Raw genomic sequence first — 22,665 nt, forward strand, 5'->3', positions numbered from 1 at the left:
ATTTATGAATGGCTGATGTAACCTGAGGGCGTTGCTGCAGGGGAGAGAGAGATGAATGGAAAGGAGCCATGGATTAGTGAATGGGATGGATAAACAATCATTGACTAGTGAAGTAGTCTTCATTATTGAAAACAGTCTAAGACATTATTTGTTCTTCCTTTGCAGTAGTTTAGGGGGCGGCTTTAGCTCAGGAGGTAGAGCGGGTCGGCCAATGACGCAAGGGTTGGCGGCTCAATCCCCGCTCCCTCCCAGCTGCTGTCGTTGTGTCCTTGGGCAAGACACTTAACCCTCCTTGCTCCCGATGGTGTGTAGGCACCCTGCGTGGCAGCCTGCCGCCATCGGTGTATGAATGGGTGAATGTAGACTACCTACTGATTGTAAAGCGCTTTGGATAAAAGCGCTATATAAATGCAGGCCATTTACCATTTAGGCCATTTAGTTTGCTCATGTTTTATTCTAGATCAGATTCAGACTTCACATTACACCTTTAGTATTTTCATGGGAGTAACACAATGCACTGGATAATTACTGCTGCACTGTTCTTGTCAGGTAAGATAACTATATATCGCGTTTCCTTTTTACTTTTTGGCATCCTTTCCACTGCAGCTTAAAAAACTGGTGTAGCTCATATAACAGAAACACAAGTGACTGTGGATAATCAACATTTGAGTTTCTAAGATGATAATAAAATACTGGAGCTTAATGCATTCACTTTAGAAATCCTTATATAACGAGTTTTAAGGCTGGAACCAAGCCAGCCCGTGACCTACTTACTCGTGAGTGATCATAAAACATTGCACTTGGAGCAAAAACAAAAATAAAGATGGGGGGGGCGTCGAAAATCCATTTTATTCCGCTTGTTATTTTTTGTGCCACCTTGAGGTCAATGATTGTCATTTTATGTGCTTGTGTAGTGGGTGGAATTTGCATCCCACCTGCCATTTTTGGTGCGTTTTGGTCTTGCTGCACAAACACTTTTAGCAGAGAAAAACAAGAACGAAGAAATAACCGTGAGAACAAAAAAAATAAGGCTTCAACCCATAAAAACATTGGCTTGCAATGGATTTTATAGAATTTATTCCAAAACAATTTATAAGTTGCATCAAATACATATTGTAATCTTTAGAAAGAAAGCAGCTGTTAACACATTCACTGCCAACAACGTGTAAACACGTTTTCAGAATCCAGCTGTTGACTGCCAACAACGTGTAAACACGTTTTCAGAATCGATTTTTTTTTTTTGACGGTGGGACGTTGATCTAACCCTTTTACGTCTCTTATATAAGTATTGGACGTGTACAACGTGTACAACCCATTCCACCGACCCACTAAGTGGCGACAAGGAAGTAGGAAGGCAAGCAAAAAGCAGTGTGATCCATTTCCATTCTCATGAAAATGGGTGGGCGGAGGCGCTTTCGTTTCCGCGCTGATTGCTGGCGGTGCGGGATTGCAAACTTGCATAGTGGATTGCGGATGGAGCACACTTTGAGGCACGCAGCGTAAATATGACCAGAGTCGCAGGGGCTTCATCGGAGCTCTCGGCCAGGGCTCCGGGAGGCGGGCGAGTCCAGCCGGGCTTCCTCGGGGAGCGGCCACGCAGACAGGCACAGCCAGTGTAATGGAAAATTATCGATCAAGTGCATATTGATTGATTAATTATTAAGTATGACAATTCTATGATGTGTTTTGTGAAATGTGTTTTTCATCAATGCAAGAGGATTGCTGTTCTGTGAGAACATATGTCTTGTTTTGGGAAGTGTCTATGGGAATAGAGTTTCCTGTGAGAACCTGTGTCTTGTTGTGGCTCTAGACTGGACTTGTTATGTATTCTTCCGAACATCAGATTAGCTACATGGATGAATGGAAAGAACTGCCCTCCACGGTGGAGGGGCGGGCATCGATAGTTTCAGTATATGAACTGTTGTAAACAATGATGCGGGGCTCTTGCATTGTCAAATGTAGACAAGAGGAGACCTCCGTGCACGGAGAGATGATTGTGGAAATAAAGAAAACCTCCTATGAACATTTAAAACGGATATGTCATTATTGATGAATCGGCAGAGCATTACATGTGGATTTTTCCTCCACACCAGGCACAGCCGCACAGCGGCAGCGGGGCAGTGAGACTGGTGACACGCTTGTGGTGCAGCAGGCTATTTTGCAAATTGGAAACAGCCATAAAAGGCTTTTAGAATGGGATTTTCAACCCATTCTTTTTTGTTTCTTTTTCGCTCTAATTTAGAGTAATTTAATTTCTATTCAGAAATTTATTTGAGAGGTCGAGAGTATGAGAAAGTGCATTTGCACAGGTAGGAAAGTGCTTGTGACAGGGCGCTGCAGCCAAGAAGAACGCCCACGGAGGGAGGAGTTGAGCAGAGGGGAGTTTCCTGCTGTTATGGAGGAAATTACTGTTCAAAACTATTGTTTAGGTCTTACTGATGCCAAAAATGAATGGTTAAAGTGATCGAATTTCACAAAAAGCCGTTTATCTCTGAATATTTTTTCTGACGCTAAAACCATGCTGTATTCAATTGCTAATGCTTACATAACTACTAACTCTACAAACTAACTCTTTTAGACAGAGAAAGTACACATTCTATTAGTACTTTTGAGATATTGTATGTTCACAAACTCCAAGCAGAAAAGAATCCTCGGCTCTTGTAAAATGAGCCAGAATCCTCAAAAAACGGCTTGGCAGAAGCTACCTACAGCAAAAAAAAACGGCTGACAGTCAATGTGTTAAGCAAGCTACATAAAGCTACAGAAAATGACTTTACATTATATGAAATATAGAATCTGAGGATCATTTCAAATATCCTTTTTAGCCTCCTGTCAAATGTCCTTTTTTAACCACAAGCCGGTAAATATATGGAGATAAATGAACATACTAGAGCTGGAGTGCGTAACCTTTCCATATAAATGAAGGTCCATTACATTCAAACCGTTGCCAAATGAGTTCCCACACTGGTCAGGTGATCATTAAACCGATCGCTGCCAGCTAACTCTCCGTATTCCACAGTAGACCGGAGTTTTCAATCTGCTGTCGTCCGAGAACATTCTGGCCTGGAGCATGCACAGCAGACTTCCTAGAGGTCAGTTGGTGGTGCTGCTGAGGTAGAGACCCTGTATAAGCCCATCTAGGGTTTCATGTTATTTAGTTGTTTTCATTTTGTCCATCTCTGTTTTTAAAAATGTGCAAAAAACAAATATATATATATGTGTGTGTGTGTGTGTGTGTGTGTATATATACAATATATATATATATATATATATATATATATATATATATATATATATATATATATATATATATATATATATATATATAATATATACACACCGATATGTATAATAGCAATTTGCCTACCATAACAATTCCCATTTTGGATTTCAGCTAGCTCGTAATGTGTTTTATAAAGCCACATGCTCCTACCACGTTAGTAGCCTACGTTACATAAATCACAGATCATCCGGCTTTTTCAGGAAATGGTGGCACTGTAATATTTTTTCAACATAAGAATACTTCCAGTAAAATGCCATGGTGGTGTTAAACATTTTCCATTTCGTTGAGTGGACATTCAGATGAAAAGTTGTCTGTGATGTTAAAGCAACCGCAAGTAATGGTAAAATTAACCAAGAGATAACAATGGCAGTGTGATGTTGGATGTTGTGATGTTTATGCTTGAGTATGGATCAAATGTGGTGTGTTGAAGTTAACATGTTGTATGTAAGCACATAGGAGATAGTGCTGTAATCAGCACGCTACAGTAATCCTCTAAGTATAAGTAGTATAATAAGGAAATGGCAGGTGTCTGTGGGATGTCATCTGTCCTTGTGTTCATTGTTCTGCTGCTGGTGCCTCTCCATGTTTATGTTTGTTTTCACACACATAAAGATAAAAACACAATGAAGAGTAAATAAAAAAATACATGTGAGGGTTTGGTCGAAGCCAATAGAATAGAGGCTTATATGAAACCACACCCGAAAGACATATAAAAGCTGAAATAAAAAATCACATTCCAAACATCAAAGGTAAATATAAACTGCACCACAAGGTATGTGGTTAAAAATAGGAAGAAGAAAAAAATGCAGAGAAGTAGGAATAGACATGATACCATAGAGGCAGTCCGCATGTCTGGGACCGCCCATACAGGCTCTAGGAATGCCCACAATAGATGCTGAGTTAGCCTAAGGGCGGGGTCAGGGTGGGGTAAATTCCCCCGTTCTATCCATTCAGCAAAGTTAGAATTTAGCTGATAGCCCAGCCCAGGCAGACGCAATCGGGGATTTAACCACCGCAGTAAACGCACATCTGAGCAGACGTCTTGTGTTCTGCTCTAGAACCCCCAAACATGTAGTTTGGAGCCGCAGCACCGTCTTTTGGTGAGTCAGCCCATGAGATATGGGCGGTTTTACCCCACTCGCGCGCCAGCCGTTTAACATTTTGTGGGCGTTCCCAGACATGCGGACTGTCTCTATGATAACAGTATGAATTTCCAAGAGTGATACTTATTGCTCCAAATTAAATGTTTTCGATAGCAGGGCAATTCTAAGTCTCTTTTTGTACATAAAGACACAGGAATCCATTAAATGTACATTTTCATTCTGCAGGATAACGCCACGGTATTTGATAGAAAACTGACCACGTGATGTTTTATAGAAACGAAGATGAAGGTGCTTAGCATGCCTAGTTGGATAATTATGAATTTGTGAATTATTTACAAAATAATAGCTAAAACTGCAAGGTAAATCTGCAATCTTATATCTCACTTTAAATACAAATGTACAGATTTGGAGAATGTTGATCTCAAATATAGTCAGCAATTGCAATAAAAAAAAGAGGTGCACTTGGTACATCAGCTTTGGAAAAAGTTGCTAATCTAATAAACTGTTTCTGCAGCATCTTCCCCAGGACCTTGTGCTTCTCCTGCATCATTGTCCATCATCTGCTTGTAGTGACTCTTGAAAAACCCAGCCTGAGAGTAGGAAACACACCGTTACATGGAGAGAAAGGTAATGACAAACATCAATCTAGCATTAGAGCTACACAATAAATGAAAAAGTTAATAAATGATATATACTGCCTGGTGTAAGAGCGCACACTGTATTTCTCTCATGTAGAGCATGCAAAGAGGACGTGTTGTGTGAGTGACACATGCAGGATATGGTAGCCGCAAGCTCCGAGCAAACGCATGGGAACATGTTGGTCATTGCAGACTAATTTGACCATGTTGTGGCTAAATGTTGACTCTGTCAGGCAATGTACAGTACACCAGATACGTTACGGCTATGGTGCGGATCTGGCAAAACTGACGGATCGACTCTCGTCCCATGTTAATTGATGGGCGATACATTTCTATTTTTGTAGGAATCCCGCATCCGTCTGACAGATTACATGAGTGTGGGTCTGTTCGCAGCCGTACCGGAGCTGTACCGCATCTGTTCCGGAGGCGGTGTACATTAGCCCTGACGCCGAACTTCAGTCGATGTTTCACCAGTATATGTGTATAATAGCTGTTTGTCGTCGTTTTCGACGGCCCTTTCGCCTGTTGGGGTTTCAGCTCAACAACACCACAGCTGCTTCGAGGCACCGAGGGCCACAGAGGAGGACAGCCATGCTTTGCTGCCTGGCCTGGCACAAGGCACGACAGAGAGGGAGATACCGGCCAGAGCCTCTTAAAGGTGAGCCTGTCCCTCATTACTAAGCTATGGTCATCAATGTTAGCAGCAGCCCAAAGCAAAGTTACATTTAAGGTGGTCACTGGTCAGTCTTTGAGTGTGGCAAATGAAGGTACCCCCAGACTAGAACGTAGCCAAAGTAATATGATGATATTAGATCAGATTAACACATTCAAAGTCACGCTGTAACAAAGCTGAACATCTAATAACAGACCCAAGAATGCCTTCATTGACCAATCAGAATTGATTATTCAACAAAACCATGTAATAACCTGAACTATCCACAGTGTGTTACCTTATATAAGCCAGCAGTGATCAAAGCCAGCAGAACCAGCCCTCCCAGGGATCCTCCAACGATCTCTTTGGTGAGGTCTGTTTCAGTATACACTTCTACCTCTGCCTCAATCTAAGGGGTGGGAGTGACATTTGGATCAAAATTCACATTCAGAGTCTTTTAAACACTTATAAGTGAAACAAATGTGTAATTACCCTTCTGACAGGGGGGTTATTTTGGGAGCCTGTTGAATAGAAGATGTACTGGTCTCTGTCGTACTCCAGAGTGGCTGTGCTGATCAGGAGGAATTTGGCAGACATAACTCCAATCTATGGGTTTGAGACAAAGGGGGAGTAGGATGAGCGCTAGTTTTATTTGAGCTTTAGCTCTGCAGATTTAACATCAACTTTTAAAATATCAGGACTTAAAGTGATAATATGGAAGTACACCAGCACTCTGGCGGGTGCTGGGTGATGTGAAACCCGTCAAGAACTGTGCGCCGCTTGTGATATCTTTGTTTTTTTAGTTTGGGGGCGGCGAAAGTGTCGCCACAGACACAAGTTCATAAATGTTGCAAAACAGAGAGATGCAAGGGCTTTCATCAATGGGTGATGGGCTCAATCACCATTGTGTTAACTCAGTTGAGGATAGTGACTTTACAGACATTTATTTACATTAAAACCTTCCGTATTATCACTTTAATGTGTTAAATATTACAGATAGAATACACGTTACTTACCTGTTCTATCCATCCAGAACTAAGATTGGCAGAGATATTGTAAATGCCGCGGTCATCTTTCCCCATGAACTTATTGCATTTGAACACTGAGCACCTGGCTACAGAGCAGTCCTATGGATGATTAAGAGAGGGAATAGATTTATTACTGAAAGCAAAGAAACCTCTAAGGCAATGTAATGTAATTGAATAGTTTTAAGAAATATGCCTGCATATCTACAAGCAGCTACAAGTACAACACTTACTAAATGCCATAATAGACATTTCTAACTATATGGCCTGTTGGCATTTTTTTACGGAACATTGCATATGAAAAATATTTACCACTGTCTGATTTTTCTTTAGCTGAGCCACAAAATCTGGGACAGTAGGTTCCTCATCTTTGTATCTTTGGCAGCCTTGAATCTGAAATAGAGCGGTTTCATGTTACCCCAACTGAGAACATGATGTGAACTAGGGCTGCACGATATTGGAAAAAACTGACATTGCGATATTCCCTGCCCCTGCGATATATATTGCGATATGAAAAAATACAGATTTTCACCAGATTACCAGAATAGCTCTATTTTAAAGAAAAGAATACTTCTAGAATGATTGGGATGATTTTGTAGAGGAGTCCATCTGATTTTGGAGGGGAAATTAGGTATTTTAATGTTTCTCAACCACTGGGCTGTCGCCTATACTGTAGGCCTCAGAGCGTCATCTATCAGGGTGCATACACATTTTGACCAATGGATTTCCATGACTTAGGCTACATACATGAAAAAGTGAGTAAGTTATGACATTCTACTTTAAAATGTCACTAGCCTACACTTCACTTAGTGTAATGCAGCCTTTAAAACCAGGGAAAGACAACATGTATGCTGTATCACCATATTACCATATCCAACATCTAAGACCATATAGTCTCATATCACAATATTGATATACAATTGATATATTGCCCACCCCTAATATTGAGTGCCAGAATCTACCTCCCAATGATGCTATTTGCAGAAAAACATTAGATTTCATTGATTATAATCACTGCTTTCAACTTCTTTCGTTCTTCTAACGTTTCAATAAATCAACAATGAAACACCCCTGCCACTTTACACACTTGGTCTGACCCCCCGGAAACCCCCTCCAGAAACGACCAAGTGGTACACTCCGCATCTGCGGAGTTCCGGTTTTTGAGCGCAAGGCTGGCAGTACAGAGAGACGAGGATTCACATGCAGCCGACCGGTGACAAACAATTCATTCGTGAAAAGTAATAAATATACATTTAATTGCCCAGATATGTCTCTTCTCTTTTTATTTTCACTGACATGTTTTGTGTAAATAAGTCGCTATGTATGATTAACTCTACCGTAACGTTACTGCTATCATGTGATGCAACATCAGAGACTTGAAGGGGAGAGACAGCCACAGTGATAACACGGACAACTTCTCAGTAATCAGCCTTCGTGTCATAAGTTGCGGTCTTGCTTTTTGGTGTTTCAAGAGTAAATATCTCCACTCCACGGACATGTTGAGTTACAGCAGCCAGCCTGCTGTATGCGAGTGCGCTGCAAACTGTGGACAAGTCCGCCTCCGCAACCACATCGTTTACAGACGGGCTACTGTCTGTCAGCAACGCAACATAAGCAAAAGATAATTCAATTTAGGTCTCTGTGCATGTTTGTTGTGTTGAAGCTAAGCACTAAATGAGTGAGTACAGTAGCGGGGCGTCTCTCTCCTTTGAGAGAGCCTGCATTTCACTCAGTAGGCTACCCCTAAAGTGAGAGTTTATCAAGCAACATGACGAGTTAATTTGCTTTTGACATCGCACGTCCTGCGATGTGACTATCGCGCATGCGCACATCGCAATGTCGATGTGTAAACGATATATCGTGCAGCCCTAATGTGAACCCATGACGAGAGGACATTTCACACACTCACTCACACACACACACACACACACACACACACACACACACACACACACACACACACACACACACACACACACACACACACACACATACATATATACATTGTATGTACTGTATGTATATGTATATATACAGTATATTGTGTGTGTGTGTATATATATATATATGTGTATATATATATATATATATATATATATATATATATACCGTATATATATTTTTTACATTTATATAGCGTCAAATCATAAAGTTATCTGAAGGCACTGATTTTTGTTATTTTCATAGGATTTGTTGGCGGTAAGCATTAAGCAGTGTAAAAAAAACACCAGCCTTGTCCTTTAAACACTCATAACGGCATGAACAATATACTGTAGCCACAGAGACATGTAGGTTTCAGCAGCTTTGAGCTTCCACATATGTCACCTGGATACTTCTAGGATCTGCCCAGATGTCTTTGTCACCAAGCTTCACTGGCACCTTGAACACCACAGTCATATTGAGCGCTCTCAAACCATTTAACACCTGACAGGAGGGGGAGGACAAATGACAGATTAGTCAGTAATAAATCCCAGGGTCAATGAAGCTTAAAATCATTCTATAAGATATTTTACCTTGATTGAATGTTGGACTGGTTTCTGCAAATTATTATTTCCAAAACTGAAATTGGTGTAGCTGAGTGAACTGAAAAGAAAAATTAAGTGAGATTTCATTATGTAACCACAGTTTAATTTTAAAGTTCTAAAATAAATGATCCATCGTATATGTTTCTAAAATAGAATAGGAAAAACACAAACCTTTCAATTGAAATTGAAGCAAAAATGCTGTACTTCACAGCGATTTCTTTCATTTTGTAAAGTTCACTTTCTTGGGAGTGCTCATTTCCGCTAAAATAGATGAGAAATTTCATGTATGTTAAGAAATTGTGTGTGCGCGCACACACACACACACACACACACACACACACACACACACACACACACACACACACACACACACACACACACACACACACACAGTTTGTAGTGTTTCAGATTTCCAGAGGAATAGTACCTGGTGGCATTTGCAGTAATATGAATCTTCCTGTCAAGTTGACTGTTGCTGTCTATCCCATAGGAGACGATGAAGAGGGCCTAGAATGAAACGGATGATATTTGTTGACTCAAAATTCTATCTTGTAATCACAGCGCCTCCTGTGTTGGTTAACGGTCACTGCAGCAGTGTGAGACCTGAAGAAAGGCTTGGCCACAAAGGACGAACCTTGGTGTTGCTTTTGAAAATAGGCTTGTCAATGGTGCAGTCAGTCTTTCCCCGTGTTAAACCGTCTTCACTGTCTACAGAGTTGCATTCAACTCTTCCAACTCTTCCCTTTATGAAAATGAAGAAAACAAAAATGTCAACCAGAAACACTGCATGATGTTCACATCACCATGAATGATGAATCAGGGAAGATGACCCTGAAACTGATATATATATATACGTTACCTGCAGTGATAATGCTGTGAACTTCCTGTACGAGAGCTCAGCTGGGTATGTGAGAATGACGCGACTGTTGTAAGAGTTTTCCTCTGTGTTCTCCACTGACACGGTGACGTTCAACAATTCATCAATGCCCACTTTAACCTCTGAAGATCTGACAGATGATATGAGAAAAGAGACGACTGAAACATGTCACCCCCCCACACACACAAATAAGGCTGGCACACCTTGTGCCAATCCATAACAAAATGCATCATCTCTCCACGTTCATCAAGATTAGATTTAACAGCTGGCCTATCCAAGTTCAAAAGTTTGCCCTTTAGTTATACAGTAGCAATACCACTCATACTTTTTCTATGCCAGAGCATAGTGACAAAATGCATCATCCCTGCAAGTTTGATCAAAATTGGACCAGTGGTGTCTGAGATTTAAAAAAAAAATGCAATTGAGCCAATCAGTGTGATGTTTTGTCCCAAATGAATCATGTTACCAAGTTTCGTCAGAATGAAACAATCACAGTGCACCCATCAGGCTTATCAGTGTCATTGTTTAAATGCCAGAACACAGAGCTACAATGTATCATCCTTCCTCTACACAGCCAAACCCTCTCACCTGGTGAAGTTGAAATCCACTTTGAGCTTATCAACACATTTGCCATCAGCGCCACAGTTGATCTCAAACTCCAACTGTGATACAGGGGATGAAGTCAACCATGTGAATACAAACGGTCTGTAGCAAACAATAAACAGCCAACATTGACATGTTACAGAAACTGCCTACTCTCATACGTAAATGGAATTACCATTGAAGTTTGTTAAAAGAGCAAGATTTCTGTACATCTTATTCCACTGCAAAATACTTAATTTCGTTGACTTGAACATTTACAACGTCTCATGGGTGTTTTGAAACTACGGCCCATGAAACTGAGTGCGTTTACATGCACACCAATAAACTGTTTATTAGCGGATTTCTGAGTTACCTGATTATTCAAGTGGTCATGTAAACAGCATAAACCGATAAGCTTTATCCGTTTATGGTCATAAACGGGTTATGAATAAACCGATAAACACACCTAGGTTTCTGGCCAATAATCGGTCTTCTCTCTGCATGTATATACCTTAACCGGGTTTCTTTCGGGTTTATATATCTGCGCATGTACGAGTTGCGGGAGAGAGATGCACAGGAGCGCGTGAGGTAGGGAGAGACGCGCTGCACTCTCCCTAGTGAGTGCAGCGCGTCTCTCCCTACCTCACTGGCCCCTCTCTCCTCCCTCTCCCCCGGCCACAGCGGGGGGAGAGCGGAGCGGAGCAGGGAGCTCTGCTCTCTCTCCCCCGGTGTCCCTCTAACAGGCACCGCTGCTGCACTGCACTATCATGTTGAAATGTCGATATTCTACAGGAGACGACTGGGGTGTCTGCTTGCACGAATAAAGTCCCCAGTGCCATGCCGTGAACATTACAGGGACGAACATTTGTCTCGGATTGCAAATAGAATGATGAATTTATTAATAAAACGCATTGTCCAAGTTGCGTGCGTGACGATGTTTTTCAGATGACAGATTAAAAAAAACACGTAGCCTACGGACAACAGACTCAGTCGTTCAAAACACAAGACACACATAACGTTAATATCCGTGACAAATTCTGTCCGTTTTCTGACAGGTAGAGTATTTCAATTCAACACACGTTGTGGGTCATGAACATTTGACGTGCTTAAGTCACCTCACCTGCCTGCCTCTGTGCTGTGTGCTCGGTAAAGTTGGAAATATTATTGACAGATGCACTTCCAAAGCGACGCGATGCCTATTCCAATTTTAGTAAAGTAGACGAGATACACAACCTAATTTTCACCTAAACCATCCTCTGCGCTGGACAAATAAATTAGGAAAATGTGATTTTGCATTTTGCAACTATATTCTGTTGTTTTATTGCGGAATTAATGCTGCCTTTCTGGAGAGAAATCCGACTAATTGACTGAATCATGTAAACCCGGGTTTCTCCTATTGTCGGATTATTAAAGTGCATGTAAACGCAGAAATCAGATTATTGCCGTAAACTGATTATTCTCAGTTATCCGTTTATTGTCTGCATGTAAACGCACTCTGTGTAACAAAACAGTGTAAAACGGTGTGAAAAACACAATTAAAAATCAAAGCTGTTTTTCTTAATTCCACAAAACTTTCTTGAGACAAGATGTATTCTCCCGACAGCCAGGACATACATTATGATGATGGCCTTCTGATGACATGTAACATGTAAAATAAACCTCTTTATATAATATGAATTCAGAATGAAACAAATGAACTGTCCTGACCATCCACTTTACCAGGAGTTTGACCTCCTCCCCTCTGGCCGCCGTTTTAGAATGCCAAAAACAAGGACGCGGCGCGCCAGAGCCTCCTTCATCCCTGTTGCTATCGACAGGCTCAATCTGCTAGGCTAGGATTATGGATTCCCTATTCCCTCCTGGGTCTATGCACTCTTATGTTTTTTATCTCTACTATTTTTACTATTTCTTTTACATATTTATTCTGCAGTGCAAAGTATTCTTATCACGTTGATTGATGTAAAATTTATGTTGCACTATTTACTATTTATTGTTGCTGCTTTATGGAGGCAATGCCCTCATTTTTTACTTGAACTCGATCACTCCTGGAGTGTGTGTCTCTGTGTCACCTGATGTCTGATGATGTTGAAGTTTTTGTACTATATGTCCACATGCCTGCTCCAAACCAAATTTCCTTCGGGATATCAATAAAGTTGAAGTTGAAGTTGAAGTTGAAGTTGAAAGCACTCGTAAAAGAAAACTTACAGGATGGTTGGTTTTGGTCAGAGCCTGCTGGGCAAGACTTGGCCTGAGCCTCTCCACAGAAGGTATACCCTCAAAGGTGAATCTAAGCTCATTAGAAAGTTCATTGAGAGCATCATCTGGACAAGCCTGTAACAAGAAAGCACTGTAATGAAAAAACTATCAGCGCTGTACAGAACAAAACTGAGATTTTTCAGTAATCTGACATTACTGTTACTATAGACCTTATTCGATTGACGTCACTCACGTACGGGCACGCCCACCGCCGCCATGTTCGTGACATAGCGCTGTAGCTCTCATAGCCTATGTAAGATAAGCGTTTATAGGAAGCTAGCCGCTGTTAGCGTTACCTCCTGTATCGTTCCAATTGTGTTCGGATGGTGACCTGCATTAGGCCATGGCTGTAGTAATGACAGCAATAAAGTCCCCGTGGTTTGTTTCTATCTCTACGTTCCACAGACGTGGAAGGGGGCAAGACTGAGGATACGTCAGCAGCACAGGAGATGTCTGGATAGTTGGGAGAGACAGGTGAAACTTTCTGACAGCTCCTCACAGCAAAGTCTGTTCACCTTGTTCTTTTGTTTCTTATTACAGGCATTAACGGCAGCATACAAACAACTGTGGGGTTTTTATTGCTGCCATCACCATCGCTATTTTGTAATGGAACAGAAACGTCAATAAGGCTGTTAATAGTTGTCAGCCGCAGCGCTGTGTGCGCGCAGGACAGTATGTCAACAATATGGTGCCGTCCAGAGTTAGCGAATAAGGTCTATTGGGACAGGCTCTGGACAGCAGGTCACCCAGCCGTCCCAAGGGTCCTGTTGTTGTTGTAGTTCATATTGAACTACTATTAGTAGATTGATGTAATGCTATTCAAAACCCAACAGAAACAAACTGCCATATAAACAACACACCTCAATGAAGAATTTATGCTTAAAGCATCGTTGTTGTTGGAGGTCAAGAGTAAAAGATTTGGTCTCCTCTCGTTTCCGATCGATGTCCATTGAAGCTCGGTGGTTTGGGGGCTTGCGGGTGAAATCCAGTGTGAAAGTATAATTAATCCTTGCTTGAGCTGGAAGAGATTAAAGTTTCTTTGAAGGGTTAACATCATACATAATGTAAGTATTCAGATAGAGAGAAAATGGCTCAGTGGTTTATAAAAAGTAAGGAAGGTCACAAACCTGTCTGTACTTCTGAGTGTGGCGTCATGGTAAAGCAGATTTCAGCTGTGTTCCTCAAGGGATTTGAGCAGTCCTCATCTTTATGAAGAATTTTGGTTGGGTTGAATGAGACTTGTGCTTTTACGATTACTATAGGCTGTGATCTGGAAGTGGGCAGAACAGAGGAAGCATACTTTAGTTTAGCTAACAACATACATATATATACATTATGTGTATATATATGTATGTATATATACATATATATATACATTTTATATATATTAGGGGTGGGATACAGCATAGTATCGTGATATTTTGTGGGCAATATATCGTATCGTATCAAATGCCAAGTATCGTGATATTTTATTATACAAAATGTCAAGTGCATGCAACATTTATGACAGGTTTTTATGACAGTGTTAAACAGTGTTAAACCCCTACTAAAAAAGCGTAGCCTTGATGCATCGGTAATCAGTAACTACAGACCAATATCTAATCTCCCCTTTATAGCCAAAATAATTGAAAAGGTTGTTTACCTACAACTCAATAGATTCCTAACCTCAAATGATCTCCTAGATAAACTCCAATCAGGCTTTCGCCCCCATCACAGCACTGAAACTGCGCTTACTAAAGTCATAAATTACATCAGAATGAACACAGACTCAGGCAAAAATTCGATTCTAGTGCTACTGGATCTTAGCGCTGCATTTGACACTGTTGACCACTCAATTTTATTGGACAGACTGGAAAACTGGGTTGGGCTATCGGGTACGGTCCTCCAGTGGTTCAAGTCCTATCTTCAAGACAGGAAGTACTTCGTCTCCATTGGCAATTACACATCTGACCTAACTAGGATGACCTGTGGGGTGCCTCAAGGATCCATTATGGGGCCCGTTCTCTTCAACCTTTATATGCTCCCTCTAGGCCTAATTATGCAAAAAAACAAAGTAGCCTATCATAATTATGCAGACGACACTCAGTTGTATATAACTCTTTCCTCAGCTGACTATGCCCCCATAGAATCATTGTGCCAGTGCATTGATCAAATAAATAACTGGATGTGCCAGAATTTCCTACAGCTAAACAAAGACAAAACTGAGGTGATCGTGTTTGGCCCCAAAGAACAAAGGCTTAAAATCACTGCACGCCTTGAGTCTCGATCCCTGAAGCCTAAGGATCAAGTCAAAAATCTTGGAGTTATTATTGATTCCGATCTCAACTTTAACTCCCACATTAAGTCAATTAGAAAATCTGCTTTTTATCATCTTAAAAATATAGCAAGAATTAGGGGATACATGTCCAGACAGGATCTAGAAAAACTAATTCACGCCTTCATTTATAGTAGGTTAGACTACTGCAATAGCCTTTTTTCTGGTCTCTCCAAAAAAGAACTTAGGCAACTTCAACTCATTCAGAATGCTGCTGCTAGAGTTCTAACGAAGACTAAGAAAGCTGATCATATCACTCCAGTCCTTACACTGGTTGCCAGTGTGTCAGAGAATAGATTTTAAAATACTGTTATTAGTCTATAAATCACTTAATGGCCTAGGCCCAAAATACATAGCTGAATTGCTCCCACGCTACGAACCGTCTAGAACTCTTAGGTCAACAGGGTCCAGCTTATTAACTGTCCCTAGGATCAAATCAAATCACGGGAAGGCTGCATTTACCCACTATGCTTCTGCTAGCTAATTGCCTGAAGACCTCAGATCTGCCCCAACCTTACTTACTTTTAAAAATAGACTAAAGACTTTTATGTTTACCGTCGCTTTTAACTGCTGACAGCTACTATGCAAACCCAATGAGTAAGTTAGCTCTTTCTGCAACTGCCGCGCCTGTTGCCTATTGCACTTTTTATACTCTTTTTTTTTTTAAGTTTTGTTGTGATGCTTTTAAATGTCCATTTAATTGCTTCTTTTCGTTTATTTTCCTGTGTGCTTAATGAAGTTGCTTAATGCACTTTTTATACTCTTTTTTTAAAGTTTTGTTGTGATGCTTTTAAATGTCCGTTTTACTCTCTTCTTTTCTTTTATTTTCCTGTCAACCATTTTATGTGAAGCACTTTGAATTGCCACTGTGTATGAAATGTGCTATACAAATAAACTTGACTTGACTTGACTTGACTTGACTTGTTGGTCAGTGTGTCAGCTTGACAATCGCATTTTGCTGCAATAAAAATTATTGAAGTGAGATGAAGAGACTGGAAACTTTATCTCATTAGATAAAACAGACGTTGACGTTTTTTCCTTTGGGGACATAATTTGCAGTTGAAAAAAGGTAATAAATCACAATAGATCGCAATATCGCAATACTCAATATATCGCAAGACTAGCATATCGCAATACTATCCGATCGTGACTTAAGTATCGTGATAATATCGTTTACCTGAATATTGGATCGTGGGGCATCAGTGATTCCCACCCATATATTAGGGCTGTCAATCGATTAAAATATTTAATCGCGATTAATCGCATGATTGTCCATAGTTAATCATGATTAATCGCAAATTAATCGCACAATTTTTTATCTGTTCTAAATCTACCTTAACCCGAGGTACCTTAAACATGGGAGCTTTGTGCAAAGATACACTGTTGTATTAATATGGGTAGTAGCTATTATCATTAGTATGGGTAAGTATTTGGCCATTGGTATATTGTTATTATTGCTACTAGTTACTGGGAATACACATCTCTCAGGATGCTCTGTGTTAAATTAACCTGCTATCCAGGAGCAGCTGTGTGCCAGCTCTCTCTCCCCCTCTTGCTTTCTCTCTCGGTCTCTCTCTCCCGCTCTCCGTTGGTCTCTCTCTGGTCTGGTCGCCCTCCCGTCTTTCTCACTGTCTGCCTCTCTCTCTAGTCTCTCCCTCTCTCCGCCCCCCGCTCTCCGTCTGTCTGTGTGTGTGTGTGTCTGTGTCATGTGTGTGTCTCTCTCTCTCCCTGCAACGGTCTGATCGCGCTGACGCGCTCTCTCTTTCTCTCCCTCACCCAAAATGCGGGACATCTTCTCAATTTTAAGCTGAACTTGCCATTATAACTGTAGAAACGGTCCATAATGGCCCACCGTCAGGCCTGTTCTTGAGGCAGTCGATGCCTACCAGCCGGCGCGCCAACGACGTAATGATGATGACATCATCAACGATGACAATGATGTCATAGCATAGAGTTCACCTGTGAGGTCATCGGCGATGTCAGACATAACACCGATGATGTCATAGCTCCCTCGAACGTTGTGACATCACCAATGACGTGATGTTATACACAGGAACGCGACCATATAAACAAAGTCTTCCGTGACGCTACACCTCATCCGAGAGATTCCTGCTTGATTCCTTCGAGATTCCTTCGACTTCCATACTTCCTCAGGTATTCTTACATCCCTAATAATGTCAACCATTAGCACAACCTATTGCGGACCCGAACTGAACCCCTGCTGTCTTACAACCAGCCAGGCCCTGGTGACCAACTGCCTTACACCCAGACAGGTCAACAGTGGTAATTCAACCGCGTCCCAGGACCGACATGTCGGTCCCTATCTCCATCTCCGTGATTCTGATCGGTCACAGCCCGTGAGCCCTCATACACGATCCAGCACACTTCACGAGGCAAGCCCAAAGGCTTTGCCCCCAGCAAGCACACAAGCTTCGCTACAATAACAATTTTCTTCCTCCTTTTCTGCTCACGGAGGTTTCTTTCTGCTTGCTATCAACGTTACTGCTTCCTGATTTCCAAAACTACGGCGCGGACCAAGGCTCAAACATCACAGAACGTGCATGCGTTAATCGCGCGTTAAAAAAATTAGTGGCGTTAATAGGAATTTGAGTTAACGCGCGATTAACGCGTTAACGCTGACAGCCCTAAACTATTAATTTTATTAATCGCGATTAATCTTGCGATTAACTATAGTTAATCGTGACTAATCGCATCTTTGTATCGCATGTTTAAAATGCCATTATTTTGCATTTCAAAGCATTTTTAATTAGATATTAATCATTCTTACCAGTGTGTCGTGATTGGGAATCAAATTAATGCAAATAAATGTACTTTGTGATCTTGAATTTTACATTTATTTTCAATTCAATAGAAGTGGAATGTAGACAGGAGGTAACAATGTCTAGAAAATATATCTACAGTAGAACCGATACTTCCGGCGGCGGCGCTGTGGAGCAGTTGAAACCCAAAATGACACAGCCGAAGAAGGCTGTGTCTGAGCTAAAAACTTTGGCACTTCCATGTGAATAATGGCTCGGCATTGGAAACTGTGTATTGATAACGTGTTTGCGTGCCGATCTGCGAGCCAATCTGGTCAATGTCATCTGCACGCCAATCCGAGGAAGCCTTTGAGCCTTTGGGTGGCACGCTGCAGTATACAGTAGCCAAGGAAATGCAGGAAACGTGACTCCTTCCAGAGCATTTTGCTTTTTTCCAGCTTTACTTTACTTTTACTTTTCCAGTTTGACGTTTACTCGTCCAAAATAATCCAGCCCTGTAACGTACCTATCCAACACCGCCTCCTCAGCTGTTGCCAAAGAACTTGCAAAGAACTGACATTCAACAGGTTCAACACACAGCTAATCCGCCATTTTGGACAGACTAGGCGACACAGTCCGGCTAATGTTTTTCAGGCCAAAATCGCGGCGGCGCTGCAGAGTGCCATGCGTCACCGAAGAAAGACGAGCAGTCGGGAGTCTGGGGGGGGGTTACGTTTACTAAAGTGAATGTTTTCCAATACATAATTACATCAATCACCTACAGACTTTTCAAACAGATTTGATTGCATAATGATGTTTTCTTTGTTGTGTTTGTGAGGGCCAGAGGTTCTAGTATTAAATATTTTATTTGAATTTTTACACCTAAAATAACATTTTACATCAGTAATGTACATTTAAGGGCAGAATACAACAATAACACAGTTACCTGAGTAAGAGCACTTTGCCCTTTGAGCCGACTGCCAAATCAGGAAGCCCGTCTCCACTAAGATCCAAAGAAGACTGACTGATCGACAGGCCAAAGAACTGCAGTCCTGACTGGACTTCAGAGCCAGCAATTCTCTATGCAAATGGAAAGAGAATATTTTCATTTATGTGATCAAAATTGTAATCTGGGTTGTATTTTTATAGCAAATACAGTGGGGCATATGAATCCATACAAAGCTTCTTTGTTGGACTTTTGATTCTCACACACCTGTGAATATGTAGGGTCGATTGTTCCTCTTCCTTCACCATTGAATATATAAATGCTTCCTTGACCATCATTCTCCAAAGGTGCCCCAACAGCCAAATCATTGAATCCATCACTGTTAAGGTCAGGCAGTGGGGCAAGAGACGACCCAAACCGTCCTTTTCCAACTGCATCCCCTTTGAGTATTAGTGGAGCTTCGAATTGACAGTCAACTTTCTGGTGTGTTGGAAAAAGATGAGAATTAATGTTTTAAAAGTCACGCCCAATAGCAAATGGACATGGATTTAAAGGCACAAAATAAAACCACCATTTACCAAACCAGTTAGGCTGCAGATGTAAACCCTTCCCTCTCTATCTGTGTCCATGAACATAGGAGCAGATATGAGGATTATGTCAGTGTACTGGTTAGGGTCACCGTCCACATCCATGGCACAAACCTCGGCCCCAAAATATGCACCAATCTGAAACTGTATAAGTCATAAATAAATTCCCGTTTAGGAAAATAATTTTCTGCTTTAGATTGTTTTCAAAGAACATCAATCCAATTGTTTGAGCACAAACCTGCCATGGAAAGGGGTCAATCCTTTGCGTCGTTGTTGAGAATGCCATTACTATCCCTCTGTGATCGTATCTTGGTGCGCCTGCAATTGTTATAATGCCATTCTGTGTTTTGGCAATTGCCATGGAGTAACCTAGGATAAAAGAGCACAGATGAGGGCCAGGATGTATTTGGATTTGTTTAGCATCAAATCCTGGTACATATCTTGCATTGATAGAACATTAATGGAGAAAACATATTTTATGTTGAGCAAACAGCGAATGAGGGGACTTGTCGGTAGTGTCAAGGTAAAAGCACTCGCCTACCACCGCGGAGACCCGGGTTAAATTTCCGGCAGCAGTACTTGGTACTTGGTCAGATATTCCTACAGACACAATTGGCCGTGTCTGCGGGTGGGAAGCCGGTGGGGTATGTGTCCTGGTCCCTGCACTAGCGCCTCCTCTGGTCAGTTGCGGCGCCTGTTCGTGCAGTAGGGGAACTTGGGGGAATAGCATGATCCTTCCACTCGCTATGTCCCAGTGAAACTCCTCGCTGTCAGGTGAAAAGAAGCAGCTGGCGACTGCTCATTTATTGAAGGAGGCATGTGCTAGTAGTCTATAACTCCCCCCCAGATCGGCAGAGGGAGTGGAGCAACAACCGGTACAGCATGGGGAATTGGCGAAGTACAATTGGGAAAAGATAGGAGAAAAACCGTGAAAAAAAGCATAAAAAAAAGCAGACAGCAAATGAGATTGCTACTATTCCTGCTATGCCACCATAGGCAGCCCAGGTATATGAAACACAAGGCAGAAGTGAAGGAAAAACAAAAGATCTGCACACTATGCTAGCTCCCAGTAAAGTTTGATGTTTGATCCAGCCCCTGCGACTCTTTGGATGTGCATACTGCGTAGGGCATTCACAGACTAGTCAACTAGTCGACTAGTAAAACCACTAGTCGACACTGTGCTTAGTAGTCGACTAGTCGTTTAATTTTTTTTTTTTTTTTTTTTTATCTTTAACACATTCACTGCCAGCCGTTTTTTTTTTTACTGTAGGTAGCTTCTGCCAGAGGGTTTTTTTGAGGATTCTGGCTCATTTTACAAGAGCCGAGGATTATTTTCTGCTTGGACTTTGTGAACACAAAGTTCACAAAAGTACTAATAGAATGTGTGCTTTCTCTGTCTAAAAGAGTTAGTTTGTAGAGTTAGTAGTTATGTAGATATTAGCCGTTGAGTACAGCATGGTTTCAGCGTCTGAGACTGAAAGCTGAGATAATCGCAGTTTTGTGAAATTCAATCAAACAGGCAGAACAGTCACTTTAACCATTTATTTTTGGCATCAGTGAGAGATCAGACATCTAAACAATATAGTTCTGAACGCCCTCTCCTTCAAACTCCTCCCTCCGTGGGCGTGTCTGGTGGCTTTCAGCAGCGTTTGTCACAAGCGAGTTTCTACTGCCTGTCTGAGCAGTGAGCAGCCTCCCTCCCTGGCGGCCCCCTCGTCGGCGAGTGTGGATGGGGCTCACTCGTTTCTTGGGTTTGAGAGCTTTGATGAAGCTTTGTGCGATTCTAGGCTTTATGCTGCGTGTTTCAAAGTGTGTTTTCCACCCAGTCTATTTTTGGAACCCCCCACCGTTGTGTGCCCGTGTGCACCAGCGTGAAAGCGTTTTCGCCTACAGTATGAGAATGAGGCTCGTTCGTTTCTGGGTTTTCGGTTGAGCTCAGCTGGAATGAAGCTGTGTGCGATTCTGCGCTTTCTGCTGGTGTTTCAAAGTGTGTTTCACCCATAATCTATTATGCAAATTTGCAATCCCCCACCACCAGCTCCCAGCGCGATAATGCGCGAAAGCGAAAGCGTTTTCGCCAATCCATTTTACAGTATGAGAGAATGGTTTCCTCGCGCGTTCCCCTGCAGTTTTGGCTCTGCTTTTTCTAGTCTGGAGAGCACTGTCGCCACTTAGTGGGTCGGTGGAATGGGTTGTACACGTTCGGTGGCACGTCCCACCGTCAAATTTTTTTTTTTTTTTTTTTGACGACTCAACTCGTCATTGGCAGTCAACCATTGGATTTTTTTTGACGACTCAACTCGTCATTGGCAGTGAACGTGTTAAGAAAGAACATGAGGTATTTACACAACATACATGGACTATCATATCCCATATCCCATATCCCCCACAAAGAACATCAAAACACAACAAAACAAAACAAAACAAAACAAGAAAACTGCATAAGATACACAATAATCCAAGAACAAACAAGACTATTATACAAACAACCAAACAAAAACAATGCATTCAAAGTAAATACATAGATCTTGCCCTGTTGGCAGCTAGGAAATGCATAGCTTTAAATTGGAAAGCATCCAATCCCCCAGCTGTAGTTCACTGGTGGAATGAACTCTTAAGCTACCATACGTTGGATAACATTTACTACAAGAGCAAAGGCAGATTCTTAGACATCCCCAAAATATGGCAACCACATACAGAGTTTGACTTTAAGAACTTTTTACCCCAGTGTCATTAGGCTTATCAGGATAGGAGCTGAATGCATTGTTTTTGTTTGGTTGTTTGTCCAATAGTCTTGTTTGTTCTTGGATTATTGTGTATCTCATGCAGTTTTCTTGTTTTGTTTTGTTGTGTTTTGATGTTCTTTGTGGGGGATATGGGATATGGGATATGATAGTCCATGTATGTCATGTAAATACCTCATGTTCTTTCTTAACACATTAAGTGCCATAGACGACCTAACTCGTCTTACATAATCCAGCGCTTAAGTGCCAAGGACGGACTAACTCGTCTTACATAAAGATTTTTTTTTTTGGACGGTGGGACATCAATCAACCCCTTTTACATCTTTGAGATAACTACTTGGAGCCAGAGCATGTGTGTAATCTATTTTACCGAC

General features: G+C 41.5%; 1 protein-coding gene across 1 annotated transcript in view; it reads right to left on the reverse strand.

Moving 5' to 3' along the window:
- Positions 1 to 3,573: 3,573 nt before the first annotated feature.
- Positions 3,574 to 22,665, reverse strand: part of LOC310775687 (integrin alpha-M-like) — a gene marked incomplete at its 5' end in the record, with an annotated part of 51,063 nt that continues 31,971 nt past the window's right edge. Inside the window, 19 exons of the mRNA XM_083635836.1 lie at positions 3,574 to 4,976; positions 5,975 to 6,085; positions 6,169 to 6,282; positions 6,693 to 6,803; positions 7,014 to 7,094; positions 9,027 to 9,125; positions 9,215 to 9,284; positions 9,398 to 9,487; positions 9,654 to 9,733; positions 9,861 to 9,968; positions 10,086 to 10,233; positions 10,692 to 10,765; positions 12,891 to 13,016; positions 13,802 to 13,959; positions 14,069 to 14,211; positions 18,961 to 19,094; positions 19,228 to 19,440; positions 19,539 to 19,691; positions 19,786 to 19,916. Of these exons, the coding sequence (XP_083491962.1) occupies positions 4,881 to 4,976; positions 5,975 to 6,085; positions 6,169 to 6,282; positions 6,693 to 6,803; positions 7,014 to 7,094; positions 9,027 to 9,125; positions 9,215 to 9,284; positions 9,398 to 9,487; positions 9,654 to 9,733; positions 9,861 to 9,968; positions 10,086 to 10,233; positions 10,692 to 10,765; positions 12,891 to 13,016; positions 13,802 to 13,959; positions 14,069 to 14,211; positions 18,961 to 19,094; positions 19,228 to 19,440; positions 19,539 to 19,691; positions 19,786 to 19,916 (2,240 nt within the window). The 3' untranslated portion in view covers positions 3,574 to 4,880. The remainder of the gene's footprint in view (positions 4,977 to 5,974; positions 6,086 to 6,168; positions 6,283 to 6,692; positions 6,804 to 7,013; positions 7,095 to 9,026; positions 9,126 to 9,214; positions 9,285 to 9,397; positions 9,488 to 9,653; positions 9,734 to 9,860; positions 9,969 to 10,085; positions 10,234 to 10,691; positions 10,766 to 12,890; positions 13,017 to 13,801; positions 13,960 to 14,068; positions 14,212 to 18,960; positions 19,095 to 19,227; positions 19,441 to 19,538; positions 19,692 to 19,785; positions 19,917 to 22,665) is intronic.

This window comes from Poromitra crassiceps (assembly GCF_964638095.1).
Source record: "Poromitra crassiceps genome assembly, chromosome: 4".
Taxonomy (NCBI): domain Eukaryota; kingdom Metazoa; phylum Chordata; class Actinopteri; order Beryciformes; family Melamphaidae; genus Poromitra; species Poromitra crassiceps.